Source organism: Pongo abelii, chromosome X (genome assembly GCF_028885655.2).
Source record: "Pongo abelii isolate AG06213 chromosome X, NHGRI_mPonAbe1-v2.0_pri, whole genome shotgun sequence".
Classification (NCBI taxonomy): Eukaryota; Metazoa; Chordata; class Mammalia; order Primates; family Hominidae; genus Pongo; species Pongo abelii.
In genome coordinates this window covers 103,242,287-103,265,342 of record NC_072008.2, presented here as the reverse complement: position 1 = coordinate 103,265,342, position 23,056 = coordinate 103,242,287, and the positions used below count along the sequence as shown (strand labels likewise).

General features: G+C 39.9%; 2 protein-coding genes across 3 annotated transcripts in view; one reads left to right on the top strand and one right to left on the bottom strand.

Annotated features, from left to right (window-relative positions):
• On the top strand, positions 1 to 15,153 carry LOC112130803 (early lymphoid activation gene protein-like). Its single transcript, XM_054544186.1, is given in 4 exon segments — positions 1 to 52; positions 800 to 949; positions 14,970 to 15,001; positions 15,004 to 15,153. Coding segments are annotated over 4 exon segments (384 nt in total).
• The window catches only part of DIAPH2 (diaphanous related formin 2), a 905,937-nt gene continuing 895,871 nt past the window's right edge, over positions 12,991 to 23,056 (bottom strand). For both annotated transcript variants that reach the window (XM_054544833.2, XM_054544835.2), the window contains one exon: positions 12,991 to 18,703. In XM_054544833.2, the coding sequence (XP_054400808.1) occupies positions 18,639 to 18,703 (65 nt within the window). In that variant the 3' untranslated portion in view covers positions 12,991 to 18,638. The remainder of the gene's footprint in view (positions 18,704 to 23,056) is intronic.

Genomic DNA, 23,056 nt, shown 5'->3' with positions numbered 1-23,056 from the left:
ATGAGGCTCAAACAAGTTGCTAGATGTAAAAGCATCTGTGAGCTCTTAAAGGGTATGTGCTTGTGTGTCGACCCTCCCTGTCCTGCAACCCCACCCAAGATAATCAAAAGCCCTCAAAGATAAGTGAGATAATTGAGTTAGAATGCACCAAGCCCCTCAGAAGTTAGAGTATGGAAATATTAATAAGAATGACCCATATTTGCTTCTTGCTGATAATACTTTTCTTTAAAGGATTGACACCAAGAGAGTCCAACTGTTGTAATGCCCTCAACTGTTGTAAGTGGGCTGCAGTGCCACATTTTTAGCAGCCAAGTACTTTGTTTCCAATTCAAAAGCAATAGTTCATTTTTTTGCAATTTCTTGCCAGAATCTGGAGACAGACACCTACATAAATGTTGCATGAATACAATGATCATCTTCTTCCTATTGTTTGAGGCTGTATACCAGATATCAGCTCATGATGAGCTATTTGTCACATCTGGCCAAAGCCCTTCAGGAAACTTTGAGACTGAAATCACTGGTGGAGCAGAGTTCACGAAGGGCCAAAGATGAAGAATGTAGTTTCTCTAAAAGTGAAATAATGGGACAATAACTGTCAGCTAAATGTCTCGGAGAGCTCACAGTCCCTTTTGATGAAATTCCATGTTTCTTACTTGAAAGGGCTGCACCCATGATTAGGACTTCCTCCTCTTGATCAGTGACTCAGACCTGAGTCACTCAGAAAGCAAAACCAGGCCTGACCCAGCCAGTCCCATCAAGGAGAGAAGTAGACAGCTTCAGGGGAGGCAGGGGTGAGCAGAGCTGCCAAGAGCAAAAAGAAACCATTCATATCACCTTAGATACCACGGCTCTTCCTACTCCAGGTGCTTCCTGGAGAGGTATAGATGCAAAACTATAGGAGGCTTTAGAAGAAGCAGCCAGCCGGACTGTCTTGAAACGCGATCAGAAAGTAAGTAAAGTTGACATCCGGATATCTCAACTACCCTCTCTCCATCCTGGGCCCCTTCCTGGCCTTCCTGGCTGCTCAGATTTCATCTCATTCCTGGCTCTCCTTTATGTCCTCTTGTCCTGTGTCCTGTTCCTAAGTGTATTCCCTAATTAAGTCCTGGTCTGGGCAATTTATTAGAGCTAAGCAATTAATAGCTGCTAATGGCTTTGCTTCTGAACATGGGCTTTCTATCTTAAAAAAGATAGGAGCGAGTACAGTGGCAATTAGACATTGCGGGTGATCTCTCCCCTTCCATCACATGGACACCGTGGGTGACAGGCTGGCACTGTAGGGCAAAATTTCCATTGTGCTTCAGAGGTACAATGTCGAACACAGTGTTATATTTTTCCTTTACCTCAGACCGAGAGAACTCAAAGAGTTAGACACTACAATTCAATATGTCAAGATTAAAGCAATTATTGTAAATTAGCTTAATCATTCCTCTATATGCCTTCAGCAGCAGAGTTTTTTTTTTTTTTTCCTATTGTCACTGCCAAATCAATGGAGGCTTGTAAATACAGATAAACTTAACTTTTAAAGGATTGTCTATTCTCAAAGGTTCCAATGCTTTAATTAAAAATGTTCCCATGATATAAAAGAAAGCATCTGTGTTGTGGCAGTGTGAGATACAGGGAGAGCATGAATGAAATATGGAAAGGAAATCATGGCTAACATGGCTGTCTTTTCATTTCGTCCACATATTTGTTATTCTAATGACAGCAAGATCTACTCTTAGCATGGTCTCTGACTGATTTTGGAGCTCCTTAAGGCCAGAGAACAGGGAACAGCTTAAATGATTCCCTCCCTTTCAAGCCATAGATTTCAGACTTCTGTGTCTGGAACACTCCAGCAAGGAATTACTAAGGGAGTAAGTACTGCAAAAGGTGGAGAGCACTGCTCTCAAGCTTTAATGTGCACACGAATCACCTGAGAATCTGTTAAAATGCAGATTCTAATTCAGTAGTCTGGGGTGATACCTGAGATGCCTCATTTCTAACAAGTTCCCTGGTGATGCTGATGCTGCTGGACTGTGGAGCATATTTCGAACAACAAGGAACACTCTAGATACAGAGTGTAGATAGAGAGGCTTCCCCGGATAGTAGCAGTCAAATGGTGAAGAGGCTTAGTGGAAAAGCAGCACGGTTCTTTTTGAACCAAGTGAAGGGAAGAGCAAACAACAGAGACGCAGAGACGAGGCTGATGACACCTGTGCTCCTGAGGGGTTCAAATATAATAGATTTCAAGCAATATACACCAGAAAGGCATTGACTCTCACAAGCTAAGGGAGAAAATATGCCTAGGGGTTGGAGTATGTGTTCTGGAGCCATATTGCCTGGGTTCAAGTTCCATCTCTATCACTTTCTGACAGACACTTTGATCATGCTACCTTACCTCCCTGAGCCTTAGTTGAGTCATCTGTAAAATATGAATAATAGAGTTTATCTCAGGATGATTGTGGGGATTAAATAAAATGAAGGGTGTAAAGCTTTCGAATAGTATCATCCACATAGTGCTCATTAAGTGGTAGCTATTGTAACGCTTCCCATTTTTGAGCTGATACTGTTATAAGTACTACCGGGCTTTATGCAAGCACTGGAGAGCCATTATGGTGCCATATTGGCTTTTGATGTGAATCTCAAAGCAGCTTCCATTATTTGAGATATAGGAAAAGGCAGTGATTTTGGATTTAAGTAATTGGAATTCAAGACAAAAATGTTAAAATGGGAAGAAAAACTCCCTCTCAGAAAGTACACTTATTATGTGCTTTGACCTTTGTCACTGCCTCTGCCTATAACTTCTCTGGCTGGAGAATCATTTGAATGAGGAAAGAATGATTTAAAAATAAAAATGAACTAGAGAAACAAACTGTATTCTGTCTCTGCCAAAAGGAAATGTAGAATCGGGGTAATTATCATCCAGCCTGGGGCAGGCCAGGCCCAAGGGAAAGGAAAGGAGGGAAGAAATCCTAGAGAAAGATATTTACGAGTCCATCAAGCATGCAGTGAGAATCACGGAGTTGTAGGTACTGTCCTGGGATGAATAAAGGCATTAGACATTGCCTCTGTTTCAGGGGATTATAGTCTAGTTGGGAAGACATTAGAATAAAATATACACACAGAGAGAGAAGTAGATAGGTCCATACATACCAACTGTGGGAAAGTTCCAGTGAGGAGACTTGTTTAAAACAAAGAGTGTGTTTCTGGGGAGTAAAGATTAGTCTAGAAAGGAAAGTCGGGCCTGACTGTGAAGGTGTCAGGAGTTTGAGACCAGCCTGGCCAACATGGCAAAACCCTGTCTCTACTAAAAATACAAAAAAATTAGCCGGGCGTGGTGGCGCGTACCAGTAATTCTAGCTACTCGGGAGGCTGAGGCAGGAGAATTGCTTGAACCCAGGAGGTGGAGGTTGCAGTGAGCTGGGCTGGCACCACTGCACTCCAGCCTGGGTGACAGAGTGAGACTCTGTCTCAAAAAAAAAGAAAGAAAAAAAGTATGCTGTGGGCAATTAGAAGTTAATGTTATTTTCCTGGGGTGAGAGTGTCAGATGCAAAAGAGCATTTTAAGAAGATCATTCTGATTGAGCAATTTAATAAATATTTATTGAGTATTATGTATAGCACCAGAGTCCAAGGTGCAGAGCTTTGCAAGGATACAGAAAAGAAGACAAAATATATACCCTTCAAAAATTAAAAGCCTTGTCAGGGAGACAGACACAAATACAATGATCTTTAATGCGCAGTGGAAAATTCGATGAAACATTTCATGTACTGTACGTTGCATGTGGAATGGTTGCTACGGTAAACTAGTAAATGCAAAAAATGTAAGGTACAGAACAGCACGTTTACTTTGCCGCCATTTGTTGAAAAAGAGATGAGAAGAAATGTGTGTTTACATACATGTGTATATGTATGTAAGATTTATCTGCAAAATTATACAAAAATCAAATGACATTGGTGGCCTCTAAGGAAAGGAATTAGTTTGGCTAGGAAGGGGGACGGGCTGGGAATGTTGTATGCATATCCTTCAGTACCCTCTCTGAGTTTGAAACGAATGTGTTATCTACTCAAAACATTTGAAAATGTATTAATATACTAAAATAATGTGTATGGTGTAGCATGGAAATGGGAAAGATGACTTTCAGTTGAGAGAAGCTGGGAAGACTTCTTGGAGGCTATGAAGCTGGGTCTTTGAAAGGCAGCATTTCCACAGGTGCTAATTTGAGTGGGAGCTTGCCTTGAACCACCAGGCGGGGGATAGATCTCTGCCATCCGATACTGTAGCCCCAGTCACGTGCAGCTATGGAGCACTGGACATGTGGCTAGTGTGTGCAAATTGAGACGCGCTGGAAGTGTAAAATACTTATGGATTTTTGAAGACATAGTATGAACAAATGTAAAATTTTTCATTACTAAGTTTTAGATTGATTATATGTTAAAATGATATTTGGAAAATAGAAACATTAAAATGAATTTCACCTGTTTCTCATTTTAAAAAATGTAGCTGCTACATAATTTAAAATCATATCTGTGGCTTGCATTAGATTTCTCCCGGACGGTGCTATTATTCTAGATCCTGGAGATTTTCAGAGAATGGTGAGTTAGGTCAGTACTGCTGCAGCAGAAGGTGTATATGGGTAAGAGTGAGAAGAAAGGTTGGAAAAAGTGGGCCAGGCCAAATTCTGAAGGATGTCGGCCACTCAGCTGAAGAGTTTGGACTTTATTTTTTTATTTACTGGTGAGCCACTGCAGGATTTTGAGCACGGGAATCAGATAATCAAAAGGCTGCTTTGGCCTGGGGTGAAGTAAAGGGAGTAAGAGTAGTTAGTGTAGTAATCAAGGAGTGAGGTGCTAGGTTCTGGGCTTAGGTGGTAGCTTTGAAATCAGAAAGAGAGAAATGTAAACTATACCGTGGAAGGAGAAGTGATAGAACTGAGTAGGGGTGTGGCTGTGAAGAGATAACTTGAAGTTTTCTGACCTTGGCGATTAGAAGCACATTAGTGCCAGTGACAAACATCAGGAAGTCTGGAGAGGGAACTGAATGGGGACTGCCTGAGAGGGAAAATAAGTTTGATTTTTGATATGGTGAGCTTGAGGTGGCTGGGTGAAACGTGGGATTGAGAGTATGAGAGACAGATTTATTTATTTATTTATTTATATTTTATTTTATTTTTGAGACTGAGTCTTGCTCTGTTGCCCAGGCTGGAGTGCAGTGGCAAGATCTTGGCTCACTGCAACCTCCGCCTGCCGGGTTCAAGTGATTCTCCTGCCTCAGCCTTCCAAGTAGCTGGGATTACAGGCGCCCACCACCGTGCCGGGCTAACTTTTGTATTTTTAGTAGACAGGGTTTCGCCATGTTAGCCAGGCTGGTCTCAAACTCCTGACCTCAGGTGATCCGCCCACCTCAGCCTCCCGAAGTGCTGGGATTACAGGTGTGAGCCACCGTAGCTGGCCGAGAGACAGATTTTTGGATCTTAGTAGAGGTGATCATGGCAGTCAGATAATTATAATAATGATTAGTATGTTTATGCCATTATAATACACAAAATGTACTCATCCTATATATTATTTTACACAATCCTTACAGTAGTCCAAGGCTCACAGAGTTTTAGTAAGTTGCCCAAGATCACATAGCTAGTTAGTGGCCAAGGTAGCATGCAAAAACTCGCCTTCCTTGTATCATTGTAATTGAAAGAAAATGCCGCGGGTAAATTTAGAGAAACCTTAGATTCCAGATTATATATTTTCAGTTCCTCCAAGTTGCTTCTTAAATTGAGGGCTAACTCTAACCCTTGAAAAACCATCTTAGGTTCTCTTCAGTTGTTTTAAACATTATTTGTAGAGGTGAGGAAACTGAGGCCCTGAGAAGTTAGTGAAATGTTTGAAACGTCTATTAGTAAGAGGTATAGGTGGAACTCAGACAAGGGCTGTGGCGGATTGCGTTATTGTTTCTATAGATTCTTTTTTCCTCCTGCCTCCTGCCACGTGCCCTGACGAATTGACATGAGCTTGGTCATAAAACTTGCTTTGGCCAATGGAATGTGAGCCAAAGTGACTTCCACTACATATGATCAGAAGATTGAAAGCTGTGGCAAGGTTCAGCATTGTTTGCTCTTTTCCCTTTGCTGTAAGATTGGCGTGTCCAAAAAAAAGGGCTTCTCCTTCAGCCAGGATCCTAGAATGAAGAAGACACAATGATGCGGTGCCACAGATGACCTGTGGCTGCCACAGCATACCTTTGCTAATTGAGGTTTGGGGGTTGTTTTTAACCATCATACAACGTAGCAAAAGCTGACAAATACACTATCCCATTATATAGACTTTACTTCCTTTACACTGACTACACAATTACTCACTTTTAATCTGGCTGACTCCTAGTCATCCTTTAGGTCTCTAATTAAATATCGCTTCTTCAGAGAGGACTTTCATGACCACCCAATCTAACTTAGGCCCCTTCCCTTTCCACGACACACACACACACACACACACTCACACACACACACACATACACACACACACACCACACCATTATTTTCTCCTACAATATCTGCAGTCTTTCCTTCTAAGGCACTAAACACAACTGTAATCACATATTGATTTGTTTACCATTGGCATGCTCCACTTAACTAAGCTCATGAAGACCTAAAACACATCTACTTTTGCTAGTATATAGTGCCTAGCATAGTGCCTGTCATGCAGTAGATGTTCAATGAATATTTGTGGGATGAATGATGAAGGGATGAATGATCAAGAGATGAATAGCTTGTTTACGAGGTTGTTGGGTCATAAACCAAAAACAAAGGAGGGTGCTTTGATTTAGGGGAAATAAGGCTACTAAAGTACCTCCTGGGTGCAAGGATGAAGTATTACTTTTTTCTTTTTGTCCTTCTCTTTCGAGGAAACTTCGAAAGCAGTGGCACTTTTCAAACCCCTTAAAAACAGATCTACTTGCCAACAGATTTCTATGGCTTGGCAGGTTTTCTGCCTGATACCAGGGAAGCCTGCTAAAGCCTGCAGATAGGCTAGGAATCCTCTATAAGAAAAGAGGACTGTTGCCACAGAATGCTTAGTTATATGGAGGAAGAGATTCACCCACCCTTCCCCTTCTGAGTGGTTGATGCAATTTAGTAAGAAGTGGGAGGAGAAAGAGACTACTGGGAAATGGGAATTATGTGCTGGATATAGTGGATACCTTTCTGGTCCTAACCTGAAAAATCAGGCCCACTTCCCCTCACTTTCACCTGCCAATAGAACACTGAAGAGATGACTCTGAACTGTATCACACCAAGCTGGCCGATCGAATTTGAAGGCTTTGTGCAAAATGACCAGCTTTCCCATGACAGGACCACACACACACATCTGCACGCTCAGATGGTAGGAGGGTGGAGGAAGGAACAATTCTGTGCTTTAAATCATGAAATCTCTGGTATGGAGAAACTCACAAGGTCTCACAACTTGAATTGTTGAAATACACAGTGAAGCCTAATGTAGAGGTATGGTGTCAGTGAGTGGAGTCAATGATTCACGAGGTCCCTTTCTTACTAGGGATGCCCGTTAATCCTGTGACTCTGAATTTTCTGCCTTCTGTGACTCCAGAACACACAGGCACACTAGGTTCCTTAGGTAGGGCAGAATAGGAGAAGCTTATGAGGATATACTGCACTTTTAAAAGGTAAAATAAATGTAATAAAAAGCAGGCAGCATAATTGCCATGACTTATACCCTGTGACATTTGATAATAACAAGGTTGGTACATTACAAATAAGTTCCACATTTACAACTCTGCCTTGATATTTACACTTATTAAATTGTTGAGGGAGGTGGTTCCTGGATGCTGGAGGCCCATATATAAAACATATTAGCATAATTGGAGTACAGCCAAATCCCTCAGTGTACATTGCAGACACTTGTTAAAAGCTTGACCTTGGAGGAAAAAAACTTCCTACTTGTCTTCAATCCGTCCTCACCTCCTGAAAGTACTTCTCTAAAGTCAACTTCCAGCTAAACACAGTTTGGGGAGTTTGTCCTTAATGCTGACCTTAGGCAGGTCCTCAGTTCCCAGGACAGTGAGGAAGGCTATGTTCTCACCTGGATGAGGAAATTAGCTATGATTTTCCATTACCTGTAGCAAACATTCCTTTTCATTTGTTTAATTCCCTGAGAGTTGACACTACACATTAATTCATTGAGCAATTGCTTTGTGTAAAGGCCCAGAGATGAATGAGACCGTCACTGCCATCAAGGAACTTACACTTTAGTCAAGGACACAGACAACTATAGTAGAAGGCAGAATGAAATAAAGGCCAGAATAGAGGTATGAACAAATTGCTGTGGGAGCATAGATAACACAATTTATTTTAATGGGGGAAGAAAAATTAAGAAAGGCTTCAGAAAGGCAGCATTGGTCCTCAAAGGATTGATAGGAGAAAAAGGGTGAGGCTGGGCAGTGAGGCCATAACAGTCAGAGCAAAGTGCATGTGTGTGTAATGGCATGAAGGTATATGCACAGTCAGTGATGTAATCATATGTTTAGTATTGGCATGTTCCAGTGATAAATCCTGTGTGGCATGGCTTAAGGAATGAGGTAGAAGAGGCGTCAAAGTTATGTTTGGGTCTGCTCCTGAGACCTTTGAAGGCTGCACTGGTTTCATTAATTAGGGAGAACAATCAAAGATTTTTGAAGTGGGCCAAGAAAGGCATTTTAGGATGCTCTCTCTAGAGTGCGAAGAATGGGTTGAAGAGGTAAGAGACTGAAACAGGGAGAGCGACTTCTGTGCCTGGCTGGATATTAGGGGAGAGGGAATAATCCAAAATGCTTCCAGAGTTTCTAGCTATAGAAATTGGGAAAAGGCTAGTGCCAACACTGAGACAGGTGACCTGGATGGAAAAATAAGTTTGCTGGAGAAGAACATATTTGGTTGGGAATATACGGAGTTTAGTGTGTGGGCTATCCTTTTCAGTGGGAAGGTGGTTTTGGGGTCCAGGAGAGATCTCAGAGTCATCTCCATGAAAGAAATTCTTGAAGCTGTGGATATGGCTAAGATGACCCTGGAGGGTGAAGAGAACACAAATGAAGGCAACTAACAATAATGCCTATTCATAAGAATGATACAATAGACTTTGAAGATTTGGGGCGAAGGGTCGGGGGAGGGTGAGGAACAAAGGACTACAAATTGGGTACAGTGTACAATGCTCGGGTGATGCGTGCACCAAAATCTCAGAAATCACCACTAAAGAACTTACCCATGTAACCAAACATCACCTGCTCTCCCAAAACCTAGTGAAATAAAATAAAAGAATGCCTATATTTAGGGGTCATTTGAAGACAACCACTGACAAAGGGGAATGAGTTTTCTGAGAGGTAGGGGAAGACAGGGCTAGGTACACTTGGTGGAAGACATGAGAGAAAATAAGTGGGATGAGGATTCAGAAGCGTTCGTAGGATTTGGCAGTTAGGTGGGTCATTGGTAGACTTGAAGAAGAGTCACAGCTTGAAGGCTGTTGTTTAATAGTATGGTGGAACCTTAAAGATGTTTGTAGACTGAGAGGAAATGTGATGCTGGATAATGGATGTCAAAAGTGAAGTCCTTACAATAATACGAAGTACTACACGATGTAAGGTCGTAGCAAGTCAGCTTTGTTATCACAGGTGCTCTGAAGTAAAAAAGTCATTGACATCTGGAAGACGTTTTCATTTTTATCATTATACTGAATTCTGCTAGGGGCCTTAGTACATGACCCCTTTCATTTCCCCTCCCTCTTTCTCTCAAGCACCACCATTAAGTGCTACCAGTTGTTCAGCCAGATAAAGCACTCCATTACTCGATTTTTGTCCAAAAGTCGAGGCCACTGTGCTATTATATGCCGTAGGTTTCCGAGACTTGTTCAAAAAGAAAATTCATAGTACTTAGGTATTTTCAATTTAATTCCCATTGTGATATTTGAATTTTTGTAGGCAAATGGAGGGATGGCAACACAAGGTATTTGGGGTGGAAGGAGATAGAGCAGATTCATAAAACAGGCCTCATTCTGGAATAACACAATATTAGCCAAAATAAAGCCATTCAGTGTCACATGACCCGGCATCTGAATGTCCTAGGAGGGAAGTCTTAGAGTTATTTGAGTAGAAAGACATTTAGCATAAAGGGAATAGACTTGGACACAGTCTGAAAGTCTAAGAGATTACTGGGACCATAGTAAAACAGAGAATCTGCTGTTCTTTTAGAGAGTAATAATTGTTCAAGAACCTCTTAAATGTACAGCTTAAAATATTAACCAGACACTTAAGAAGGCCTAGCTATGAACTAATTGAAGCTTTCCCCCAAAATTATACTTTATTTAAATATCTTTCTTTCCTGACAGTATGAAACCAAAACTGAATCAGTATATTTTAATGTCCACTCGGTCTTTGTCAGTTTTTTGTTTCTTTGAACAGCCATTCAATGTTTTGGCTTTCAGTGTTGTTTTTAAAAAAGGAAGAGAAAGGAAAAGAAAAGAAAAGGGAAGAAAAGGGAAGGGAACTGAAAGGGGGTGGGGAAGGAAAGGAAAAGAAAGCAACCTAGAGATCTTACCCTTGCTCTTATTACCATAATCACTATAATATTACCGAATAAGTTGTGCAGAAATCATGTTCTCCTGTCTGCTTCATGTCTCTATGATTTGATGCTACTTGCTTACAAGGCTTGCATGAGCCATGCAACAGTACAGATAATAGGATCATAGCAGCCGGGCACGGTGGCTCACACCTGTAATCCTAGCACTTTGGGAGGCCGAGGTGGGTGGATTGCCTGAGCTCAGGAGTTCGAGACCAGCCTGGGCAACATGGTGAAACTCCGTCTCTACTAAAATACAAAAAAAAAAAAAAAAAATAGCCAGGTGTGGCGGCATGCACCTGTAGTCCCAGCTATTCGGGAGGCTGAGGCAGGAGAATTGCTTGAACCCGGGAGGTGGAGGTTGCAGTGAGCCGAGATCATGCAACTGCACTCCAGCCTGGCGACAGAGCAAGACGCCGTCTCAAAAAAAAAAAAAAAAAGGATCATAGCAAGCCTCAGAGCTGCAGCTGTGCATATCTGTGGTGCCACTGACAACTGCTACCCCAGTTTGGGGCCTCATTTCTCTTAAGTATTACTGCAATAACCTCCAACAAAGTTGGCCTTCTACCTTTCCTACATAGAGCTTCTAGAGTCATCTTCCTTCAGTGCTCCAAATAATTTCTTTGCTCAAAACCCCTCAATATTTCCCTATCCTGTACAGAATCGAGAAGCCCAAACCACACATCCACTGCTGTGTTTCATGGACCTTGCACTCTAGTCAAACAGAATTGTTCAATATTCTCTGCATATGCACCAAGGTTCCAAGTTTATACCTCGGCTCATGCCTTCCCTCCCTCCCTCTTCAAAAAGATGTCAGTTCCATGAATCTTGAACCACGTCTAGCTGGTTCACTTTCATAGTCTCAGAGCCTAGCATTGTGTGTGGCACACAATAGGTGCTCAGTAAATACTGACTGAATGACAGTGTCACAGATCCAAATCTACTTACCTCTTAAATTTCAGTTTAAATGCCAGCCACTCCACAAAATCTACACAGATAACAGCTTCCCACCCAATAACCACCCCACCTCTCTAAAACTAAATTCTTGCTTTTTTGAACCTCCACGGGCCTTATATCAGTTTCAACATCAATCAGTTTCTTTCCACCTTGGATTACAATTCTGTTTGTACATATCCCATCTCCCACTAGGCTGTGAGATCTTGAAGCCAGGAGCTATGTTTAATTCATAATTGCGTCCTGAAAAAGCAGCTTCCATCAAATGGACACTCAATGATTAGAACAGCCCCACTGGGGAGTGGGGGCGGGGGCAGACTTTAACAAAGTAGAGAAGTTGAGGGGTTTTATATTATTTATTTATTATTATGTCAAATAATTGGATAATAGTGTTTACCCTTTGCTCATAAACATCAAAAGGTGATGGCTGGACCTCAATTAGCCAAGATATAGGTGAAAATATTAGCTGAACTGCTATTATCCAAGATATAAGGTCATCATGGCTAAAGATTGAACTCTGGCTCATCTCCAAGAACTAGGAACAAAGTTACGATTTACATAATTCATATATTTGCAAGTTGTTTTTCCTGAAATGGACACTAACTGTAATAATATTTTATTTGTGGCCACTGGGACTCTAGACAGCTAAATAAATTCAGTCTGTAAATGAGATATTTGGCTATAGCTTTCTTTTTATTATAAATCATCAAAACTATATGGCATGTTACATGCATTGCATGTATATTAATTTCTGGATTTCCATTTTTCCTTTGAGCTCTTGGCCTTAAGCTCAAATTCTCCTAGTTGTGGATACTAACGTTTTCAGACTTCCTATTGAGGAATTTGCCTATTTGGGTCTCATGGGGGAGAAAAAGCTAATGTATTTGATTCCTGATGTAAACCATTCCAAGGGAAACAATGGTCTTTGGTTTGCCTTGGAAACAAATGTTTCTGATTGTATTATTTATAGACCTGGTTATTACATTGTCCAGACCTTCATCTTCAAGTCACCCCACCCATGATGAGATATTCTATTGAAGGCTCTCCAGAAAATAATAATCTACAGTCCTTTTATTACTCATTCTAGATTTTTGCCCTTCTAAGCATTTGAAGCCCACTTGCTTAATTCTATACTCAATACCAAAACAAAACAAACAAACAACAAAACAAAAACAAAACCTTTTCTGTTGAAACAGTTTCTCTGGAGCATGTAAATCACCCTTCTGATGTTTCTAAACAACTTTTCAGCTGTACCATATCTATCTCCACTGGTCTGGCAAGCAGTGCTAAAGAAAACCTTATGATTCCTACAAAAGTATGTTTTTAATATGATCCCATGATCTCTACTGGACCAGACCCATACAAAAGCACTCCTGCACTGCTGTTTGGTTGAAGCTTCTCCCCCTGATAGTTCATGCCTTTTCACTCGTCTTTAATCTTAATTATCATAGGCAGTACAACATTTAATGTATATCTTAACTTTATTGAATAAGTAAGTAGCCATTACATATAGATTGCAAGTCATTCTTGGTCCTGCTTAGAGATAGGTGTTTATTCCAAGGTGAAATGACAGCACAAATCCACAGTTCTACTTCAAGTGAAATACTTCTTCAGGGTGGCTTGGTATGGACACAATCTCCCTCAATACCCGTTCAAAGCAGTCTTTGCTTTCACCTCTCCCTTTAGGTGAGGGATTCACGGTATTTAAAATAAGCTTGTAAAGAACCCTTCTGTATCAGAGGTAGTTTTGTGCCTGCACTGTGAACCATAGAAGGCATTTGGTCAAAGGTGTCATAAAAGGGGCAGAAGAGGTACATCAGAGCACAGAGTTGGGATTGATTATTTTTTTCAAGTTAATTGCCCATAGTGGCAAAAGTATCAACCAAAATTTAGAATAGCCTGCCCATCCATTTAACAACAAAGCATGCAGCAGCCTGTGCAGACAATAGCTTTTAGAGACAAACTTCGATTTGGTTTGAGCACCAAGAATGCATCTTAGAAAGTGAAAAATTCATTTGTGTGCAATAGTATAGTGAGCTGCATGGTGCCCCCTCCCCAAAAAAGATATTCAATATCCTACTCCCCGGAACCTGTGATAGTACCTTATTTGGAAAAAAGGTCCTTTCAGATGATATAATTAAGAATCTTGAAATAAGGGAATTATCATGGGTAATCTGGATGGGCCCTAAGTCCCATCACAAGTGTCCTTATAAGAGAGAAGCAGAGGTAGATTATATATACAGAGGGGAAGTGATGTGAAGACAGAGCAGAGGGAGATGCAGTCACAAACCAAGGAATGATGGCAGCCACAAGAAACTGGAAGACACAGGAAGAGTGTTTCCCCTGGAGTCTCCAGAAGAAGTTCAGCCCTGCCAACCCCTCAATTTTGGACTTTTGGCCTCCAAAACAACAAGATAATAAATTTCTATTGTTTTAAGCCACTGGACTTAAGGGTAATTATTTGTTACAGCAGCCATGGGAATCTAATAACAGATTGTGGAACTGGGACGGATTGGGTACTTCTGTAACAAATGTCTTAAAATGTGAAAATGGCTTTGGAATTGGATAATGGGTAGAAATTCTAGAAGAATTTTGGTGGGTGTGATAGAAAAAGCTAGATTGCCTTAACCATATGGTAGAAGTATGAATGTTAAAGGCATTTCTAGTGATGGTTTAGAAGGAAATGAAGATTTTATTGGAAAATGGAAGAAAGGGAATCCTTGTCATATAGTGGCAAAAAGTTTATCTAAATTGTCTACTACAGTAGTGTGAAAAGTTGAATAAATGATGAACTTGGATGTTTAGCTGAGGAAATTTTCAAGTCTAGTGTTAGAGGTATAGCTTAGTTTCTTCTTACTGCTTATAGTAAAATAAGAAAACAGATACATTGACAAAACAGGCTGGGCATGGTGGCTCACACCTGTAATCCAGCACTTTAGGAGGCCAAGATGGGTGGATTGCTTGAGGCTAGGAGTTCGAGAGCAGCCTGGGCAACATAGCAAGATCAAGTCTCTACAAAAAATGCAAAAAATTAGCCAGGCTTGGTGGCATGCACCTGTAGATCCAGCTACTTGGAAGGCTGATGCAGGAGGATCCCCTGAGCCTGGGAGTTTGAGGTTACAGTGAGCTATGTTTGCACCACTACACTGCAGCCTGGGTGACGACAGAGTGAGACCTCATCACTAATACATGTTAAAAAAATTTTTTTTAAAAGAGAAAAGAACTATATAAGTGGACAAGGAATCAGTACCTGATGACTGGGTAAATTCTCAGCCTGAATTCACAATCTGAATGATTGTTAAAAAAAGACGCTAAAATTAGGAGATTCACTGTTAGAGAAGTGTGCTCTGTAGATAAGCCCAAGGGTGTGTCTCGACAACCTTTGGCTAGTGCTGAAGAGGTTAGGCATTAACTTGTGGATTTATCTGACTGTTTCAACAGAGGCCAAGAATAGAGATGGGGTTATTCAGGAAAAAAATCTGTGAGGACCCTCTTTTCTGAATGTGTGAATCAATGTGACATACATGGAAGACCCACAAGATTTTTGAGAATGTTATACCAGCAGAAACACTTCCAACTGGGCCTAAAAGGGACAGAGACAGAAAAAAATGAAAGAAGATTGTGAGACTGCCAAAATTCTACAGGTAGGAAACCTGTTGCTAAAACTTCTCAGCTGCAAACATGTGCCACCCTTCAAGATAAAGGAAGCACCATCCCGAGAGCAGAGCTGCAGGTACAGAGGCAGAGGCCCAAGTGTGGGAACAGAGGAGGAAGAAGGGCAAGCCATAGGCACAGAGGCAGAGGCCCAATCCATAGTCCAAGAAAGAAGAGCTACAGGCCCAAAGGGTGGAGCCCTGAGAAAGAGGATTACTGCCAGGCCTTGAAATATAACAGAAATTTGTCTGGCTAGATTTTGAAAATGATTGGGACAGGAGACTCCATTCCAATTTCCATTCTCTCCTTTTTGAAACAGAAATGTCTGTAACTGTTATCCTATGCCTGTTCCCACCATTGTAATTTGAAAGCAGATTACCTTTTCTGTTTCACTGGTTCTCAGAGGAAGAGGAATTTGGCCTCAGGAAAGACCATACCCAGAGTTTCACTCATACCTGATTTAGATGATCTAAATGATAAGCTTTGGAACTTTTGAACCGATGATATTTGAATGAGATTTTGGACTTATGATTGATAATGGGTTGAGACTTTTGGGAATGTTAGGATGGGATGAATGTCTTTTACACATGAGACAGACATAAATTTTGGGCCAAAGGGCAGACTCTGGTGGGCTAAGAGTGGCTTCCTAAAAGACATAGCCACATCCTAATCCCCAAAACCCGTGAATTTATCTTATTTGGAAAAGGGGGCTTGCAGATGTAATTAAGTTAAGAATCATGAGGTGAGGAGATGATTATCCTGGAGTAATCTGGGTAGTCCCTAAAAGTCATCATAAGGATCCTTATTAAACAGAGGCAGAGGGAGATTAGGTACACAGAGGAAGGTGATGTGAAGACACAGCAGAAAGAGAAATGTGGCCATAAGCCAAAAAATGCCAATAGCCACCAGAAGGTGGATGTGGCAAGGAAAGATTCTCCTCTAGAGCCTCTGGAGGGAGCATGGCTTTGCTGCCCTCCAGAAATGTAAGCAAATACGTTTCTGTTGTGTTAAGCCATCATATTGCTGGTAATTTGTTACAGCAGCCAAAGGAGATGGATGCAATTAGTTAATATTTTAAGGATTCTGTACCTTTTAAAGATATTCTGAAGAAAATCTGCATAAATGGTGCTTCTCACGTGTGGCAGTAATATGGCCAACAAAAGACCTTAGTGTATTTTGATTTCATACTAAAAATGTCACTATATACTTTTTTAGGTGATACTTTCCAATCTAAAACAAAACTGCAAATGGCTAGAGCAGGACCATTACAAATCTGGGAAACAAACCTTTTAACTCAACTATTGGAACTGCATGAAAGACCCTGAAAGGTTTTTTAATGTTTGTGAAAAGCATGTGGGATTGCTCTAAATAAAAATATATAAGTTATCAATAATAGTACTTCATTCGTTCTTGTTCACAAACTAGAAAATAAGGCAAGTTTGCATCTGGAAAAGGTGATACATATCAGTATTTCTACCTTGACCAGCTTGATAATATAGCAAGGCATATGCTCCCAAGTTTTAGTCAGGGTTAACATTTCAAAATCATTCTCCTACAGACTGATAAGCTGTCAAAAGAATTATAAAAGCCATACCACGAAGATTTCAGAAAAGAAAGACTTTGTAAAGTCAAAAATACACATACTAGGTATTTACATAAATTAGAACCTAAACTTTTGTTGTTGTTAAAAAAACAGTGTTACTGATATGTCCCTTAAATGTGTGTGTGCATGTGTGTGCATTTGTGTATGTGTGTTTTCAGATCGGATAGGACTGTAAAATCTCAGATACCGTTACCCTTTTTGATTTTTCTATTGTAGCAGCTTCAGAGCTTTTTAAAGTATAATACCTAAGTAAGGATGCACTGGAGGCAAAGGCAGCAGTTTGAATCATTATACATTTATATAAAGGAATCTGTGAGCTGCTGGTCACTTGTTTACTTTATCTCAGATGGGGATTTGCCAAGCCAGCCATTTGTTCTTCTCTCTGAATATCTACAATGTGCTTTGAATGAGTAGAAACAGTATTTTCTACATAAGAAATATACATGTAAGAAATTTCTTACAATAATCACAATCATCTGCATGAATTAGACTTAAAACTGCACTCCAGGGAAGTTATACCACATTATTTCAATGCATATTTTAAAATAATAGACAAGTTAAGTATAACTTTTACTCCCTAATCTAATCTATTTAAGAAAAATGTAGAACCTGTTTTCCCTGCTTGACTTGTTTTGGCAGCATCATCTTAATTTGTTAATATAAGGTAAGTAAGTAAGTATGATGATAATTGAGAAGTTCACTTAGTTGGAATTATTGTAGCAAGAGATATAAATATATACACATATTTACACATACATACATAAAATTTCTTTTTCTTCTTCAGACCACCAAAGTGAAATTGGAAAGAGAGTGGAAAAGGAGATAAAACAATTGACCTTTCAGACAGTTTTCTGCTGCCTCCTGTAAAAAGAATTCTTTTTCCTCTCAGGTTTTCTAGAAGTCTATTCCCTGCCTTCAAGGGACTCAAGGGAGAAAGAAGCAATAGAAAAAAGAAATAAACCACAGAGCATAGGAATCAATATTTGCCTTTGAAATCTAAATAAAGGTAATAATAGAATTTTCAGGTTCATCCCTAGCATAAACATTAAAATGTGAGGGTTTTCTCAAAAATAGCCATATAAAGTATTTGTATAAAGTAGATATCTGTGCATAATTAGAAAATACCTCTTTAAATAAAGTTTAAATCACTTTCCCTAACTGATTCGGTTAAACTTTGGTTTATTTTTAGCAATGAGAAGTGCTTGCAATATCATGCTGAAATGCTAGCTAGACTAATGATAAGTTTAATTTCAGCCAAAGCAGATGAATCCATCAGCTTTCACTTGAGATAAGATTCTAAATAACTCAACTGGGGTGGAGCAGTACTTTCGTGAATTTCCAAAATGGCTTCTCTTACAGTGTGCATAATATTAGCCCCTCTCCAAATCAAGATGCATATTTTTCTTGGCCCTTTTCTATTATATATGTACTAGGGATTGGAAGCTGACACTGGATAATTCTTTCTATTTTTTTTCTTCTCTTGTTTTTGGTGGGGGTGACTTACAGATTTAAGATTTTAAATTTTTGACAGACTGAATGTTTTTGAAAGCCTTAGAACTCTTCAATTTCTTACACTTCCATCATCACAGTCAGGTCACACACAATTACAAATGATACACATCTTTACACTAAAATGGAACACATTTTGTAATCCTGATAACTGTGTTCAGATTAGAATAATTGTGCGAGGAGTCTTGCAATAGTATTACAAATGCACACGACTTCATCCAGCTTATCTTGATCTTTGCAGAAATGCACTTATTTCCTTTCCAGCTGCTGAGTGCACACTTTGTTCTTCTCAAAATGCATCATTTTGTTTACTTAAATATTTTCATATTCTTTGGCATCAGGAATCACTTAGATGAGATAGCTCCATTGTGGCGAGAGCGTGACCTTTCCAAAGGTACTCGTCTGTTATCTGTAAGACAAAGAGAGAAAGGACCAAAAGCATGGTAAGCTTTAGATCTTTGCTATTACATGATGTTAGGTTGAGAAAGGTTTTCAAATAGTCCTGAAAAATCACTTCAAATGAAAATGTAAATAAGTAACAAGGAACTCAGATCTGAGGAGTTCATGCGGCAGCTGCCCGGCTGAGTTCAAGAGTTCTGCAATCAGCAATAAATGACTTTTCTTGGTAAGCGAAGTCAGAGTGATAAAAGAAATGGAAGCATTCTCTCAAGCACAGTCCCCTTGGAAATAGCAGGCAACAACAAAATTCTTTGGTAAAGATGTTAAATTGAAAAGATCTATATACAGCGCCTTTTGTTGGAAGGCACTTCAATTCCCCATGAGTTTTCAATCTGTATGTTGGCTACCTCTAGAGGACACCAGCATAGGCAGAGCAGAAAAGAGTTTTTAGTTTTTACAATGATTGCAATATGTGGCAATCACACTAGCTACCAAATTTGCTTGATTGTATGATGTAAAAAAATTCAATATATTATATAGTCATTATGGGAATGAATAATGAATAGGACCTATTCTAGGTCCCATTCCCACCACCCATCACAGGAAGAATAATTATTATAGAGATAACAAAACTTGGAAAACAAAGTTTAAAAGCATTGAAAGTTGCTGAAAATAGTTCTAGCTTTAATAGGGAAAAGGTTTACAGCTCTGCATTGCAATGATCACTACTATGTTATTATCACCTCTGTTTTATGCTCAGCTTAAATGCAATTGATGTGGGTGAAAATCCCTTTCTGACAAAAGCATAATATACTTAGATTCTCTATTTAGAATGAGACTAGGTCCCTAGAAATAATGACAACCACCAGCACTTACATAAATGCTAACACTTTACACTCGTTAATTTACTAATTCACACAACATCCCCGGGAGGTAAGCCCATTTCATTCTATCCTATTATCTCTGCTTTAGTGATGAAGGTTACACAGCAAATCAATGGTATGATGGGGGATTATAATGCAAAGTTAATGCCTAAATGTCAGGCCTGCTTTGTTCAGAGTTGAAGGTTGGGGCCTCCCAAGCTGCTACTCATTTCCTCCTTGAGATGATGACGCCCAACTAACACATCCTGCCTGTTGCATGGGGAGGAAAAACTGAGAACTGCTGAGGTTTTGCCATGGTGCCTTTCTTGTCTGTGCTAGCATCTCTTGACTGATTTCCCGGTAGTCTGTGATCAGCAAACAGAGCAAAGCTAACGGGCCTCCATGACCCCAGCCTCATTAACACCACGGTATGAGTGTCCTGAGCCAACCAGCCATAAACTTAAAGCCTACTGAGTGCTTCATGATGCAATAATATCACTGAGAGGTGAGAAAGAAAGAGGCATTTTCTCTACTCAGAGATATATCTGAGTGATGGATTATTTGGGTATCCTTTTGAAGATACCATTAAAAAAATCCATTATTTAGTTTGAGATATGGATCACAATTCAGCTAAAAATGTGAAGATAACATTCCTGAATAAAGGACTTATTACTTAGATGTCACTGGTTTGCATACAGATTGGTTTTCTACTTCTTAGAAAACATTTAAAAATGAGATTACAATACAATGGTTCCCATTGCATTGCTAGCATGAAAGTATTCGGTGTTAAAGCTACCAGACATGAGAATGACGGTAGCATTCCCAGAGGATCATGCTGACTTGAAAAAAGGCTTGTGCCTTGGTGGTCCTACACACTAAGGTCAACAGGCATCCACACTTCACTTCAGTAATGCTACTGGCACCCCACACCATCACTCACTACCCACTAGGTCCAAGACAAGTACCACATCCAAAAACCCAGCTTTGCAGCAATAAATGATGGGATGTAAGGCTTCACATCAACCTGCAACTTACTGGTGTCATCTGGTGTGAGAAAACAAAGTTTCAGGTCAAAACAAACCGACGAAAAGACATGGAAGCTTTTGCAAGGCAGGATAAACATTGAGCTCAGGGCCTAAATCCAGCTTTTGACATGCACAAAACAGAATTATTCTAGATTTTCTCCCTCCCTTTACACCTTTCTCCTTTCCTTCTTTGCCTCCACCTCCCACACCTCTCTGGATGCCTAATTTGTCCCAATATTAATGAGATAATTATAAGAAGCAATTCTGTAAAAGTTGCCACTTACATTTTCACAAGGTCAACCTACAACATTTACGAAAAAAATATCATTAGAAACAATAGCAGCAATGGCTGATCTGGATCTTTTATTTCCAACTCTCTGTATTTATGTTAAAACTAATTTAGTTAAAAAACCAATATATATACATACATATACTCTTATACTCTGCGTGTTTGTGTGTGTGTGTAAATTTGATTTCATTTATCTTCACATTCTAATGGCTAGCAATCTAATGATGACGACTTCCATGTTTGGAGTCATGTCTTTTAAGCAGAGATTGAAAATCACTCAATTGTTTGAAATACAACTTTTATATTTATAGTATTAAAAACGAATGGGGAAAAAGCAGTGGCCTGGCCCTCATAAGATCAGGACTCATGGTTGGCATCACACTTATGAGGAAAGGACAAATGTTAGATATGATTGCTGCCAGAGGTGATACATTAATTTGGGTGATAGTGGCCATGATTGTATGTCCTCTTTGGAAATAGGTGGAGAAACTGGGTGCTCATGTGATATGATCTGAGAGCTCCATGAGACCCAGCCTGAATCCAATTCACTTTTCTAACTAGTCTCATTCTCCTAATACTAGTATAGTTTAGGCAAAAAAAATACAGGCTTCTCCTTCAAAAAGTCAATAGTTGACAACACATGCATTTACCTGAGATTATATGGAGGGCTTTGTTAACAAGTAGTGGTATCCCTTCCAATCTGCCTGTTATCTTTTTGGAAACCAAAGAGAGAAAAATGGAAGAGGAGGGTCTGTCTGTGTATGTATACTTGTTGGGGACATTGTGCAATGAAATACAGAAAAACACGCTTGATTGGAGGATGGGGTAACATGATTTGTCATATTCTTCATCTGCTTCATTTTTCTTAATTCATAGACTAACACATTATGGTCTAAGAATTCATTAAGGGATTCTAATGTTTGTAAACATGAGGCTTAATGCAGCAATAAGCCTGAGAAATCAATCCCAAAATGGACCTTCCAAATCCACCAGAGCCGGCTATGCTTGCGCTAACAGATTCTTTTCGTTCATCAAAGGCTTTGAAATGTGCCCCATGTGAAGGTGAATAGATTCTGATACTATGAAGAGTGACCTGGTTAAAGCATAAGGTTGAAGACAGGAACATAGTTATATGAAAATGTGCATCCTGGGTCAGGCACGGTGGCTCACGCCTGTAATCCCAGCACTTTGGGTGGCTGAGGCGGGCAGATCACCTGAGGTCGGGAGTTTGAGACCAGCCTGACCAACATGGAGAGACCCCATCTCTACTAAAAATACAAAATTAGCCGGGCATGGTGGCGCATGCCTATAATCCCAGCTACTCAGGAGGCTGAGGCAGGAGAATCACTTAAACCTGGGAGGCAGAGGTTGTGGTGAGCAGAGATTGTGCCATTGCCAGCCTGGGCAACAAGAGTGAAACTCTGTCTCAAAAAAGAAAAAAGAAAAAGAAAGAAAGAAAGAGAAAGAAAGAAAAAAAGAGAAAGAAAGAAAGAAACAAAGAAAGAAAGAAAGAAAGAAAATGTGCATCCTATGGAGAAAGGGTGGCTAAAACAAAAGTAATATTCAAATCTTTCACTAAAAAGGAATATAAAACCATGGCCCAGCTTAAACATGGTTCTGCAGCTTCTGAATATCAGGTTAACCAGCTCAAACAGATGTCAAGGCTTTCCCTGCTGTCATATGAGTAAGAAGCTTTATGCCTTTTCTAAGCATAAATTGATTTGGCATTCATCTCAAAACCTTCCTGAGTTCTGCAGTAAATGGACTAAACCCATTATAGTATTGCTTTAGAATTCATTCATGCAATCATTTATTCAGCAACTATGTACAAAGCACATCATCCACAAAATACCTGAAAGTCACAAAGTTTCAGATCCACACCTAAATCTACATTATTAATTTCCTTCTTACTGAAGACTTTGTCAAGTGAAATAACTGGGGAATAAGCACAGTACAGATAAAGCTTAAACACAATGTGACATGAGATAGACTGGAGGACTCAAGCCTGCGTTAAGTAACCTGGGAGTGTGCAAACAATCCTCTAACACAGTGAGCGAATGCCAAAAGTACAAGGCTGTATCTTGAATATGGCATGAGGAGGTAAACTTGGGATTGAAAACAATCTGTTATAAAAGGGCCACGTCCATTATTCATTCCCCACAAGGTTAGGTGTCCATCTGTTGTTG